Below are 14,871 nucleotides of genomic sequence, written 5' to 3' on the forward strand. Positions count from 1 at the left end.
AGATCCGAAATAAAATTGCGAACCATGTCCTCTGACAAGGACTCCTGTGTGGTGTACAAGTCAGCATAGTAGTGTGCAAAGCTCTCAGCTATAACCAAGGGATCACCCAATACACTCCTGGATGGCCCCACAAGCCTAGGGAGAACCAGGGAACTATCTGCCCCCTGACAAAGACGATACAGCAATTTACTGGACTTATCCCCCCATTGATAGATCCTACTATGGAACGCCGGCCATGCCAATCGAGCCTTATCCAGCAATAAATCTGCTTGCATTTGTCTAGCCACTAGCAGCTGACGACGCACCAGGCCCCCCGCATCCACCCTACTGGCATGCTCCAATTCCAACATGTGGGCCTCCAAGCGCACCAAGGACTCCATCTTAGTCCGCCGCGCCGCTGAGCAATAAGATATGTCCACTCCCCACATAGTAGGCTTCATCGCTTCCCACAGCGGTGCTGCGGTCGCCACTGAACCCACATTAAGATCTAAATATTGATCATTGACCTGTACCAAATGATCCCTATACTGGTCGTCTTGCAGATGGCAGGGGGAAAGACGCCAACGAAATGGTGGCCTCGCAGGGCCGAACCGTAGCGTGAGCGCAACCGGGGAATGATTCGATAGACCCCTAGGAAGGATGTCTGCGTCCTTCACTCTCCAAGCCACTGCAGCCGGCACAATGATGTAGTCCAACCGTAAGAACGATTCATGTACAGCAGAGAAATATGTATAACCCTGCTCCCCCGCATGCTGCGGTCGCCAGGAGTCCACCCAGCCCAGACCCGATACCAGGGCAGATAATTTAGTTGAGTGGCCCGCAGCTGGCGTTCCCTCCCTGTCACCACCTATCTCGAGCCCCATCCATCACATCATTCGAGTCACCACCCACAGCTGTCCCTCCATCCGTAACATCCGCCCACTAAGTCCTAATGCGTTCAGCCAATGTCCAAGACAAAGGGGAGGGGCATAGACACTACCCAGAACCACCCGTTCTTTATAAATAGATCCTTGGATAAAGACATACCTCCCCTGAGTATCTGCCCACGTCCTGGAGAGGACATATGGTGCCCTGCGGTGGATGAGTAGAGCCACCCCAAGGAAACCCCTTGTGAACCCTGAGTGGAAAACCTGGGAATACCCAGATCTCCGAAAGCAAAGGGCCTTAGTACTCAGTAAATGTGTCTCCTGCAAAATAAGAACATCCGCCCGGTAGTGCTTGGCCTGGTGAAGGATAGCCCCCTCTTTACCTTATCCAGCGCCCCTGACATTCACAATCCTAAGGGCCCCAGCAGTGGGCCGTGGGATAACTACAGGGGCAGACATCTAGAGAAACAATAAACACAATGAGCAGGACTTGCGGTGACATATAAAGACACAGCGGAACATAGCAGCAATATGACCATGCACTGAAAGCTTAACAATCCCCCAAAACGTAACCAGTGAAATAATAAACCTCTGATGAATGATTAGAAAACATACTAATAATGAACAAAGACATCCCCACCAACTTCAACCCCCATCCCAATACCTCAAAACCACTGAAGTATCTGTCGCAGTAAAGGTGGCATGGTGACCCCAACGGGAGCCCCCGGCCCCACCTTCGCCAATGGATCCCCAGAAGCCTCCCCATGAAACCTGAGCTGTCCCCTGGACTGCTAAGGCCCACAGGGGATGATAGCCCGATCATATGCTTCAACAGCCTAAACAGATATGTACGTAAATTTGTCCGCAAGGAAAGTCCCGAAGAAGTCACGAGGCCGGCCTCCCTGAGCAGGGCACTGAGACCAATTACTGGCATCTCTATGGGACTTTGAAAGACGTCTGGATCTTGAGCGCCTGTTGCCTTTGACTTTAGGTTTAGGTAGCTTGCGGGATTCACTTGTTGACGAGTCGGACTCCAGTCTTTGTGGTATATGCGAATGCACCCTTACTGTCTCGTCCTTCCAGTGGAAAACGTCCTCAGGAGAATCGAAAAACAAAATTAGTGACTGATAAACCACCCTCAGCTTAGCAGGATACGGGAGAGCATACAGCAACTTGAAGTTGCGTAGGCGGGTCTTAGCTGCCATAGAGGATTGGCCCTTCTGCTGGACCAGACGAGTGTAGTCGGGAAAGATCAGAATATGAGCTTTTTCGCAATGCAGTGGTTCCTTAAGGCGGGCTTGTTTCAGGATAGCGTCCCAGTCGTGATAATTCAGGATTTTCGCTATGACTGGTCGTGGTCGAGCTCCCGGTGGCGGCTTCTGCATGAGGGCCCAATGTGTCCTCTCAATGACAAAGCAGTTAGACATGGATTCTGAGGGGAACCAACTGACCAGCCATTTGGTCGAGAAATGTTCCATATCCCCCCTCACAGCCCTCTGGGAACCCCACAAAGTGCAGATTACTTCTCCGTGCCCTCCCTTCGGCATCCACAAGAGGCACCAGGCCCCTAGTGAGGGTCTCCAAGGATGCTACTTTCCTATGTAAAGTACTGACGGAGTCCTCCACTCCAGAGATCCTGTTTTCTGCTGCTGTAATGCACTCTGTCGCATTGCGCAGGTCCTGGCGGAGGAGTAAGACCTAAGAACCCACCGCCCCTATTTTGGTCTCGAGGTCTGTGCGGTACTGCATAATTGCCGGCCTGTGCACCCTCCTGCTCCGCTGCCGAGGCCGTGGTACCAGTGAAGCGGTCCATGGTGCTTTGCTTAGCCGGGCCCCCCGAATGCTTACCTCTCGTCATGGTATCGGTGAGGCTCCAACACCAGGTGGAACCTCAACACAGTATGCCCAGCAAAAACGATGATGAAGAGGCCGCAACAAGTCCACCCCTACGTGGGGAGGGTATGACACCACCACCTAGGAATAGGCCCCCAGTCCGCTAGCCATGCCACTCCGACCGGTCCACACAGGGTGTCACAGGGGCCCCCACGCACTCACTCCAATCGCAGCCCGACCTGGCTGCCGGATCTTACAGCGGGAAGGAAAGCGCACACGCGGGGAAACCGGTCATGGTCCCACTGGAGACGCCTCTGCCGCACTAAGCCGAGTGGGCCACAATACAACATCCAAAGTCACTCATGCACCCCCTAGAGCCCACACGGCCAGGTATGACCGTTGATAGAGCGTCAGCACCTTTGGGCGGAGGATATAGCCGGCCTCAACGCACACAGTCACCCTCACACCTCTTGTGCGTGGCCCGTTCCGATCACGGATGCGGGGACAGGGATGGGGTCCACACGCACCCCCAGGATAAACTGGCCAGAACCCCCCTGGGGCGACAGATCACTTGCGGTCCGAAAGCGGCATATCCCTGTAGGGATGCAGGAGGAGGGGGGAAGAACCCTCCGCAAATCCAACGGGCTGCCTCACCCCCTCCACAACGGGCCACCAGCACTGCACCCTCCACCACCACTCTGCAGGCAGGGATTCAATGCCGGGGCCCAAATTTGACACCACAGGGCAAGCACAGGAGGTCCCCAAAGCAGAGGCCGGCTGAAACACCCACTGTCTGTCCGGACGTATGGCCCCTCACAGCACCACCGCTTTCTTCCTCCCCACTCGTGGCCCGATCTGACCACCGGAGCGGGGGGCAGGGCGACACACGGGGTTCGCACACCACCCCAGGAGCTTCGTCGGAGCTGCGAACCCACAGATCCTCAGGCAAAGCAGGGCTCAGTAGAAATGTAGGGTGGGGGGTGGTTTCTACGTCGACTCACCAGGCCGCCCCAGCCCCTCCATATTAGGATATCCGCACTACACTGGTTGCCGCCTCTCCGCAGACAGGGACACACAGCTGGAACACGATGTCAGCCCCAGGGCAGGACAGCGCTCGGCTCCAGTCACTGCTGCATCTGGCTCAGCTGCGCCACACCGTCTCAGGCTCGCCACAGGTCCCGCCGGCCATGCACCTCACCAGAACGGGCTGAAACTCGCCTGGGCCGGTCAAGAAAACTGCCACAGATTACCCGTAGCACTCAGCCCGCCCCCCCCAACCCCTCCCCCTTGCAGTGTTTCCACGGTGGCAACAGTTGTAAAAGCAGGATAATTGAAGTTTTTTAATGACCGGCTCAGCAGAGCTCGCCTACAGTGCGACCGCCATGATGGCTTGCTCGGTCACGTCCCAAGAAAACAGTTTTTATGTTATTTTCACCATAGTTTTAAATATCCAATTGAACAGTGAAATCATAACTTTGGTAACTATACAGGAAAAGTACCTTTAGAAGCACTTACTGTGGTGTCTCTGAGCCAGAAGTGGCTTAAGATCAGCTCTGCCACTCATTACACATTCAGACCTGGAATACACACATATGCCATGCCAAAGAGAGTTAACGACTCTTGCACAGAAGACAACAGCATGCCTCTGAGTCCAGGAAGAGCAAGGCAGCGTTTACTATTGGCTAATTAACAGGGATTACCCATCACTGAATTGTGCAAGATAGGTGGCATGAGAAAGGGCAGCCTTAACACTCCTTCTTTTGACTTACTGATCTCAAATGGGCTGACAGAATACATCTATTCACATTCATTCTCAGAGCCCTATTAGACTCTTTAGCTTCACACCTAGTAGGAGGAAGAATCCTATCTGATCCTGTTAGGTGTGAGAATTCATCGAAAAAAGGGAGCGCCTGACTTGTAGCAAGAGCATTTCTGCCATCTTGAAACGGGCTCTGGGATAATTTTAAAGTAAGGTGAAGAAGACTGTCTATGAAAGGAGGCGGTCATAGTGCAAGAAAGTCGCCAGGACCTGTTGGAGAGAGAGATGGTGCCTAAAAGCATGACCTGAGCGAAGTTAGAAGTGAGCTTATCTTGAAGCATTTAGCAGTGGCCATTTGGACTTTTGGAGACTTCCAGAAGTCAACACAGACCCCAGAAGTGAATAACTGGTTGCCTAGACTCTGCAATGTTTTATTATGTGAAATGGGAGATTGTGCACGTTTTAACAATGATCATTTAATCCTACTGCTATGGACAGGTTGATTTCTGAAATATTTTTGGGAGAAATAATAACAAACTTAGCTGTTAGAGTTGTCGGCGAATGAAGGGCATGCTGTGCTTGTGGTACCTTATCACCGAAACTGTTGTTGACTAAGAAGTCCAAACATAGATTAAGACTAAACCATTGTAGTTCTGAAAATTCCTGCATGCAGTTTTGAACTTTAACTGAGCCAATGTTTGTTGTGGGAGGTGGCGTGGTGCGCAGGGGTAGATGAATATTGCACTGCGGATAGTACTTATTAAGGTTGTAGAGGTGCTTTGTATTGTTTGTGGTATGTACTTTTGAAAACAACCTGTATTAAAAAAGATTAAACAAAGTGTTCTTTTCATGTTACAGGCCACTCTTCGATATGTTGTTAAGATGGTGACACTTATTCAAACGCTAGCCGACCATAGTGATGATGTCAACTGCTGTGCCTTTTCCTCCTCTTACCTGGCAACATGTTCCATGGACAAAACCATCCGTGTGTACGAGATGAGTGACTTCGTTGAACTTACTTATTCTCCACTGAAAGGTCACACATATGCTGTTCATTGCTGTTGCTTCTCTCCTCTTGGTGATATTTTAGCTTCATGTTCTACTGATGGTACTGTTATGTTATGGAATACTCAAAATGGACACACACTGGCAGTACTTGAACATCCCAGCAGTAGCCCTGTTCGAGTCTGCAGATTTTCCCCTCAATCAGCATATTTGGTTTCTGGTGGAGCTGATGGCACTGTGGTTTTATGGAACGTTCAGTCATTAAAGTTTTACAGGTGAGCATTGCTGTAGACGTAGTCCTTGTTCATTTTATATTTAGGTAAGTTGCTTCTATGTTTCATAATGGGATGGCCATGCATATTTACCATAAAAGATAATGCAGATCATGAATCACCATAGTACATCAATTGCCCCTACAACATTCACAATATCCTGCAGTACTAACCTTATTAGATTACTGTCCCCTGTGGTACTAGCAGAGCTTGCAACAGCTACAGTATCTGGGACAGAGTCTCATCTAAGTTAGCACGGCTTCACTCTTGTGTTGCCACCAAAGAGATTCAACATTTCTAAGTTATTTGCTGGACATGAGAATGATACTTTACCAAATGTACAATGGCCAGCAGAAATTGTAGAAATGCAGTTTGTCACATATTTAACATTTGTGCTGTAAATGATCAAGGCACTACCTTACTCTTGACTTGAAGAACTAAGTCTTAAAATGGGACTCAGACTGGAGCATTTTTTAAGGCACTGCCAACAAACATGAAGATGTTAACCCCTTCGCTGCTAGGCCTTTCCCCCCCTATGCTAAGTCTGTTTTTTGGCTATTTGGGGTAGTGCGCGTGTAGGCCCCTGTAACATTTTGACCACATAAGGTATCCACGCCAAATTTGTGTCCTTTTCTTCCAACATCATGGGGATTCTAAAGGCACCCAGGGTTTGTGGATTCCCCCTAGAGGGGTCCCAGAAATTAGACAAAATACAGCTAAATTTGTTTTTTTGGGGGAAAAATGGGAAAGAAAGTGCTGCAAATGAAAGCGTCTGGGTTTTTCCCTGCAAATTGTATCAAAAAACGGTTTGTGGAGCTGAAATCACCATTTTCCCAGCTTTTAGGGAATGACAGATTTTTGTCAGAAAACCAAAATTTGTATGCAGTTTTGGCATTTTTCTGCTTTCAACCTCCTTCCAGTAAATGGTAGAAATGAGTATAAAAGCAATAATGGATCCTGGAAAGCTATACATTTTAGTAAAGTAGACAGAATGCTGAATTCCGCAAGGGGTCATTTGTGTAACTTCATCAAGGTTTCTTTATAGAAACTAACAGTTAAATATTCAACAAATTGAAAATTAGTTGAAAAAAACACCCTTTTGTGTCAACGTTTTCACCTGTAACTTCTTCTAATTATGACAGCTATTTGAAAGCATTATACCGTTACATCCACTGGACCTTACTGGTTGTGGGGATATAAATAGGACTTGTAGGTTCACCAAGAACCCGACGAACCCAGAGCCAATAACTGAGCAGCGTCTTGCAATCGTTTTTTTATTATGTACCGGGTATATAGCAATTATTCTGGGAAAATGTATACATGGAAAATTCAGTATGAAAGACACCTATGTATTTCTGAAATGGGAACAGTATATATTTGCACCTTTCCAGAATTGGGAATACTCCTACTAGCATGAGAATTATTGGTCATTTTTCTAAATGACTTCTTTTTTACACATTGTCTTTCATTTGGAAGGTAGAAATGCATTGAAAGTCAATAGGTGATAACAGCTGCTTTGCAAATCTGAATTACCCTAAGTCTCCTGATAAAAATGGTACCTCACTTGTGTGGGTAGGCATAGTGGACACTACAGAAACAGGGTCAAGACCCAACATGAACACACCACATTTTCACAATGAAAAATGACCCTTTTTTGGCAAAGTGCCTAGCTGTAGTTTTCGAACCCTAGCTCTGCCGGCACCTAGGGAAACCTAGCATACCTATACATTTTTGAAAATTAGACACCCAGGGAAATCCAGGATGGGGTGACTTGACTGGTTCCCAGCATGTTCTGTTACCCAGAATCCCTTGCAAATTGTAAAAAAAAACAGCTTTTCCTCACATTTCTGTGATGGAAAGTTCTGGAATCTGCATGGATCCACAAATTTCCACCCACTCCACATTCCCCAAAGTCTTCCGAGAAAAATGGTACCTCACTTGTGTGGGTAGTTCTAGTGCCTGGAACAGGAAACGGCGCAAAACACAACGTGCCTGGTGGAAGCGTGCACTGACGGCTGTTGGTGTGTGTGCATGACTTGTGGAAGCGTGCACTGATGGCTGGTGGTGTGTGTGTGCCTGGTGGAAGCGTGCACTGAATGCTGGTGGTGTGTGGGCCTGGTTGACACATTCACTGACGGCTGGTGGTGTGTATGCCTGGTGGAAGCGTGCACTGACAGCTGGTGGTGTGTGCCTGGCGGAAGCGTGCAATGACCGCTGGTGGTGTGTGCCTGGTGGAAGCGTGCACTGACGGCTGGTGGTGTGTGTGCCTAGTGGAAGCGTGCACTGACGGCTGGTGGTGTGTGTGCCAGGTGGAAGCGTACACTGACGGCTGGTGGTGTGTGTGCCTGGTGGAAGTGTGCACTGACGGCTGGTGGTGTGTTTGCCTGGTGGAAGTGTGCACTGACGGCTGGTGGTGTGTGCCTGGTGGAAGCATGCACGGACGGCTGGTGGTTTCTGTGCCTGGTGAAAGCGTGCATTGACGGCTGGTGTGGTGTGTACCTGGTGGAAGCTGTGCACTGACGCTGGTGGTGTGTGTGCCTGGTGAAAGCGTATACTGATGACTGATGGTGTGTGTGCCTGGTGAAAGCAGGAGCATTCACAGTGATAGAAGACACAAATGAAACTAACAAAGAGGAGGGGGAGGAGGGGGAGAAGGGAGGGGGGAGTGCAAGCAGAGGAGCATAATTCATAGCTAGAAGACACATATGAAGCTGGCCAGGAGGGGGGAAAGGGAGGGGGGTAGGGCAAGCAGAGGAGCCTGATTACAGCAATAAAAACACAGATGGCAGCTGTGCATGTGCACGACCTCATGAACGCAAGCTGTAGGCCATCAACAGTCTCTGGTGGCACTTTTAAAAGCCAAAAAGTCTCAAAGAGACGGCGCTTGCGCTGTCTCAGGCGAGACCTAATAATGACCCTTTTTTGGCAAAGTGCCTAGCTGTAGTTTTTTAACCCTAGCTCTGCCGGCAATTAGGGAAACCTAGCAAACCTATACATGTTTGAAAACTAGACACCCAGGGGAATTCAGGATGGGGTGACTTGACTGCCTCTCACAAGGTTCTGTTACCCCGAATCCATTGCAAACCAAAATAATTGTCAAAGAAACTAATTTTCCTCACATTTCTGTGGTGGAAAGTTCTAGAATATGCGTGGATCCACCGACCCCACGTTCCCCCAGGTCTTCCGTTTAAAATGGTACCTCACTCCTGTGGGTGGGTCAAGGACCCGCAACAGGTAAGGGCCCAAAACCTATTGAGGCGACATCAAAATTACCTATGACAAACCAACCTGGTTTTGCGTGGGGGTCCCATGAGTTTTTGGCGCGGAGCTCAGCAGCCATCTAGGGAAACCTACCTAACCCACACATTTCTGGAATCTAGACACCCGGGGGAGTCCAGCGAGGAATGGCTTGCGTGGATCTCACATTTTTCTCCTACCCAGAATCCCCTGCAAACCTCAAATTTTGCTGAAAAAAAACGTTTTTTTCTCAAATTTCTGTGTGGGAATGTTCTGGAATCTGCGTGGATCCACAAATTTCCTCCCACCCAGCGTTCTCCTAGGTCTCCCGATTAAAAAGGTACCTCACTTGTGTGGGTAGGTATAGTGGCTGCAAAAGGAAATGGCCCAAATCATACTGTGGAGACTTCAAAATTACCTACAGCAAAACTACCTGGTTTTGAGGGGGGGGGGGGCACCTGAGATTTTGGCCCCGGCGGGCATCCTGGGAAAGTACCAAACCCAAACATTTCTGAAAACTAGACACCCGGGGGAGTCCAATGAGGTAAGGCTTGCGTGGATCCCCCAACATTTTCTTACCCAGAATCCCCTGAAACCTCAAATTTAGCTGAAGAAAAATCCCTTTTTCTATACCTTTTTGCGTGGAATCACTGTGCCAGCACAAATGTTATTCTTAGATGAAATGTACAGTTTGGCAGAGACACAAATCGGACAAAGATTACTGCACAGCCATCTATTCCTCTAGCACACACACATACTGGATGGATTTGGCACGAGGGCGAGTGATGGTTCAATATATAAAATGTTATTAAGAAGAGATTTTACAAAAATAAAATGCACTATCAATAAATGAAAGGACAGAAAAACTGAACCTGTGACTCGCAGCTTGTGAGCTGTAAAGCCACGTCAATGGACCAACCGCTTTACAGGCCATGCACACACCTTTCATACATGATACACACAAGACCATTCACACCACCAGGCACAAAACCAACACATTACATTCACAAAATAGGACAAGGTACACCCTGCTTGAAAAAAACTGAAAAGACAAATTTTAGTCACAACCACCTATTTCTCAAGCACACATACATACTGGTTGGATTTGGCACGAGGGCGAGTGATGGTTCAGAATATACAGTGTATTAACCAGATATTTCACAAAAATAAAATGCACTGTTAATTAAAAGGACGAGAAACTGAACCATTGACTCACAGCTTGTGAGCTGTAAAGCCACGACAAGGCACCAACCTCTTTTCAGGCCATTCATACACCTTTCATACGAGTGACACATACAAAACCATTCACACCACCAGCCGCGGACCCATCACATTACAACACTCACATCAGCAGACAGCGCCATTCAAGGGCCCATCAATTTCACATGCCCGCATGCCTGACACAGCAACCCCACCAGCTCAGGGATTGCGTTGAGTGGCATTTGGCTAGCAGTGTGTGTAGTGACCAGCAGCTAGTCACTACTCGCACACCGCCAGCCAAGCGCCAGTCCACGTACACCGCCAGCTGAGCGCCCGTCCACGCACACTGCTAGCCAAGCGCCAGTCCACGCACACCGCTAGCCAAGCGCCACTACAAACACACCGCCAGCCAAGCTCCAGTACAAACACACCGCCAGCCAAGCACCAATCCATACACACCGTCAGCCAAGCGCCAGACCACGCACACCGGCAGACAAGGTCCACTCCACGAACACCGCCATCACATTTAGGATTTTTTAAAATTTAAATAAGAATAATTTCAAAATATATACAAATCTACTAACAAAATCTGAAACTAAATACACTACACAAATGCCAACCTTGAAACTGAGCAAAAACTATTAAACAATAGAGGCCAGGCAGTTCACTTTACCACTCATGGATGCTCCCAAAATTATTTTGCGTGTGATACATTCTAAAACAAGCAGGCACACACAGTCCAGGTTTAGAAGGACACTCGGGGCAGTACATACGAGTCTCTTTCCGCGTACCTCTTCGCCAACAGACCCTACATCTCCTACTGGGAAAATCTTTTGAGGGTCTGGGAGGAATGTGATCAGGAAAATGGCCAGGCGAGGTGTATCTAGGGAGATTGAAAATGTCCCTGTAAATTCTTATGACCATATTGTCCAGAGTGTCTGAGACCCTGCCCAGCAGAGCACAGCTTTTGTACGCCTGAGTTGGGACTACCTTTGCCCTTGCTATTTCTAGAATGGGGCTGTGCGACATACCAGTCAGGTTCCTAAATAGTGCCCTAAGTCCTGCTGCCAAAGTGAACCCTTTACTTTTTTATTTTTTCCCTGTGAGGCTTAAAGTTTCCTTTATTGTCAAATGTAAGTTCGAGGTATGTATATTAGTTGAATTTACAGACCTTGGTGAAGTCTTCTTCCAGAACTGTTCATGTTTTTGGTTTTCTTGGTGTTGACTGTCAGGCTATTGTTTGTTGAATATTCATGGGTAACCTTAGTAAGGCTAATCTGCACCAAGTCGGCATAGAGGAGATTTGAAAGGGCATGGGAGGTAACCGAAGCCAAGGATGAAGATAGGTCCACCAGAAATAGGTTGAAAAGAGTGGGGGCTAGGACACAACCCTGCTTAAGCCCACAGGATGTTGGAAAGGCCATGGAGCGGTTTGCTCCATTGCCCAGCTTTACTCTGACCCAAGTGTTTGTACGTAGGTTTTAAATCGATCTTAGGAGCACGGGTGGTTTAGACCAGTTTTTTTATTTGCTCCAAAACCTGTTCTGGTTAACACAGTCGAAGGTGGCTTGTAGTCTATATAGCATAGGTAGCCTGGTAATTTGGCTAGTTTTGAGGAGTCTAGCAGTAGGGTTGGCATGGGGATGTGAACATGATCACTGGTGAGTGGTAGAAAAGCAGTAATTCAACTATACTTGCCATCAAGAGGTGTGGATGACACAGTTCTTGATGATCAGAAACCAGAATGGGAGGACGTTGTTGGATTAGAATTCCTGATGATTATTGGGGCTGAACTAAGTAATATGTAACTCAATGTCTAGCAAAGCTTTTTTCAAATTGTTGCAATTGGATTATATTCATCAAACAGGATCTGTATTTTTTTTGTGAAATATTTTTATTAACAGTTTTGCAATAAAATCACATTACATCTTGTGCTTTTTTGAGCGACAGTAGTACTGTTGTTTGCCCGTAGGACATACATCCTGCGCTCAGAGGGGGTATCTGTCGTTACAATCCACTTGTCTTCTCTGTAAAGGGATGTCGGGGGGAACTGGGGGGAATAAACTGGGGGTGCATTGAGGGGGGAGTCAGGGTGTGTGCATCGGGTAGGGCGTCTGGGTCATGTCCGCTACAGACTGTAGGTGTACCACAGCGTTGTTTACGGGCTATCAGTTGGACAGCGTTGCTAGTTGCAGTATGCAGTGCAGTGCGTTGTGGGATTATTGTGCATCACGTGTTGGTCGGAGTGGTGGGGGCGGTGTCATGCGTACGCTTTTGTGAGGTTCATGCATCCGAGTCCGTTGAGTTGTGCTGAGAAGTGCTTGGGTCGGTGCACATGTGTAATTGCTTAAACTGGTGGGATAACAGGGCCCACTCCATAGATATGGGATGTTTTCGTTGTCCCTTAACCTCCTCCTCCTGCAGTGTCTCCTGCTCTGCCTTCTCCCATTTCTGTACCGCTAAACATAATGTTCTCTATATAACGTATGCTAATATGTCTCCTAAATACTCCATATGGGCCTCTGATGCTGCAGATATTTAGGTCTTGCCTATAGGACCTTTAGCTGTCGCTCTGGTCATTTTCAAGCACGCACTTGTGCTTGTGGCCGAATCTACCTTGCAGGAGCGAGGAGGGGCCGCCACAAGTACTAATGCAGTGCTTGAAAATGAGCAGACTGCGCTTGCACGCACGCAGCATGGGCTCTCTCGCTGTCTCTCCTCTCGCTTTCTCTCTCTCTCTCTTTCTCTCTGTCACTCCCGCTCTCTCTTTCTCTCTCTCTCGCTTCCTCTCTCTCCCCCCTCTCTCTCTAGCATCGCCTTTATTCCTGGGTTTAACTTAAACCGTCTAATGCAGTGGTCTTCAAACTTTTTTATTCCGCGCCCCCCCCCTTTGTAGAAAAACAATTCGCCGGGCCCCCCCTCAAAATATTTCACAATTATTTTATTTAACTGGCAATGGTTAAATATGTCGAGACTTATTTAAACATTGCAGCTAAGTTCTGTCACTGTTTTAGAAATGCAAACAAATACATTATTTCCAAACATACTATTCTGGTGAGGCAGGCCTTACTAATGTGCAAAGGATCCAGTGTGGTTATTCAAAATGACAGTGTGGTTCTTGGAGAACATTTGAAGTTCCTTCTCTTTTGACACCTTCTCCCAGCCAGGATTTAAATGACAAAGGATGTGAATGATGGCCCATTACAGACGTGCTTACTGATGTTCATTTTTTTACGCTGAAAACAAAGCATAATGTTTCTTTTGGCCAGAGCCTGGCGCCCCCCCCCTGAGATCATTCGAGGCCCCCCTAGGGTGGCCCGCCCCCCAGTTTAAAGACCTCTGGTCTAATGCATGTTTTCACAACTTATCCGCCCTACTTATATTTCTAGTATCTTTCTAGGATGGAGTATGTATGTGTGGCGGTGTCACCCGTGCCACAGGAAGGATAAGAGGGCGGCTGCGTCACACGTTTCTAGCATTATTCCCGCTGACAGTGGCACTTTTATAAAATATCCTAACCCCCGGTAAACTTATTAGTGCAAAATTTCAATTTCGCCACTCGAGCATTTCATCCAGTCTCAGTTTTTTTTCTTTTATATTCTGATATTTTTGCAAATCTCAACATGAAATGTCTAAGCGCTGACAATGCAGAAAAGCCAAGAGTGCCAGTAGACCTTGGGATGCTCAGGTCATACTTGGGGTGAACAGTATAAGCAACGGTGCGGGCAGAGCCACGCTCTCCGCCCTGACATAGACTGTCAAAATAGACCCTGATTTACAGCCACGGCCTACACGACGGCACAGGGCTGCTGCTGCCTCTTTAGGTCTTGAGAGTGTTTGCTGATTGGTGCCTATTAATACCATTTTTTAACATATACATACCATGGGCATGAGTGGGCATTGGCTCCTCCAAGAGTAGTAATGCGTCATGCAGTTTGCTGTTTGGTGTATCCCTCCACCTACCCTTGAGTTCTTGCATTAAAGTGCACGCTGAACCATTTCACGGCGCATAAATACACTGAATTGTTGCTCTTTAAATTTTTTGACTCAAATTCTATATACAGTCGTTTTATATGGGTTTTTTTCTACTGCAGCAGTGTTTTTAATGGAATCCATCTATTAGCTTTCCAAAGTTTCTTTTCTTGCTTCTTTTGATTTGACTGCATCCTGGTTGGGTAATACATACTCGTTGTTTGTCTGCATGATAGCTTGGTGGTTGGAGCACCGGCTGCAAAGACATGTTACTTGAAGGTGAGTAGTTAACACTCAGCAGGCCCCACTCCGGCTCGCTCGTGCTTTAGAAATAGGCTACATTATATTTACAAAGACACAAATCTAACAAAAAACTTTAAAAAATAGATTAAGTAAATACCTGGTGCCCGGCTTACTAAAATATGTGAAGCTTATACCGATATGTAAGTTACACTGCAGTGTGAGTTGCACACATTTCTATGCCATTTATGCACCTTTCCTACTCGTGTAATTTGTGCATGCATGAAGGAACTCACTAAAGTGAACGACATTAACAAATAAATGGCGCCTAAACTTGTCTTCCTATGCCAACGTCTTTAATTTGAAGCAAATTGAAAAATGCTTATATTCAGTCCAACATATGTTTACTGAAACTGACTCCTTTCCTTCCAGTCCGCTCAAAATCAGGGCAGTGGGATTTCTTACTTGCATTTTAAGCGACACATGC

At 47.5% G+C, this 14,871-nt stretch overlaps 1 protein-coding gene across 4 annotated transcripts in view; it reads left to right on the forward strand.

Moving 5' to 3' along the window:
• Positions 1 to 14,871, forward strand: part of WDSUB1 (WD repeat, sterile alpha motif and U-box domain containing 1) — a 394,309-nt gene that overhangs the window by 175,629 nt on the left and 203,809 nt on the right. For all 4 annotated transcript variants that reach the window (XM_086956660.1, XM_086956658.1, XM_086956659.1 and 1 more), the window contains one exon: positions 5,317 to 5,738. In XM_086956660.1, the coding sequence (XP_086812786.1) occupies positions 5,341 to 5,738 (398 nt within the window). In that variant the 5' untranslated portion in view covers positions 5,317 to 5,340. The remainder of the gene's footprint in view (positions 1 to 5,316; positions 5,739 to 14,871) is intronic.

The sequence above is a fragment of the Lissotriton vulgaris genome, chromosome 2_1 (assembly GCF_964263255.1).
Source record: "Lissotriton vulgaris chromosome 2_1, aLisVul1.2, whole genome shotgun sequence".
NCBI lineage: Eukaryota > Metazoa > Chordata > Amphibia > Caudata > Salamandridae > Lissotriton > Lissotriton vulgaris.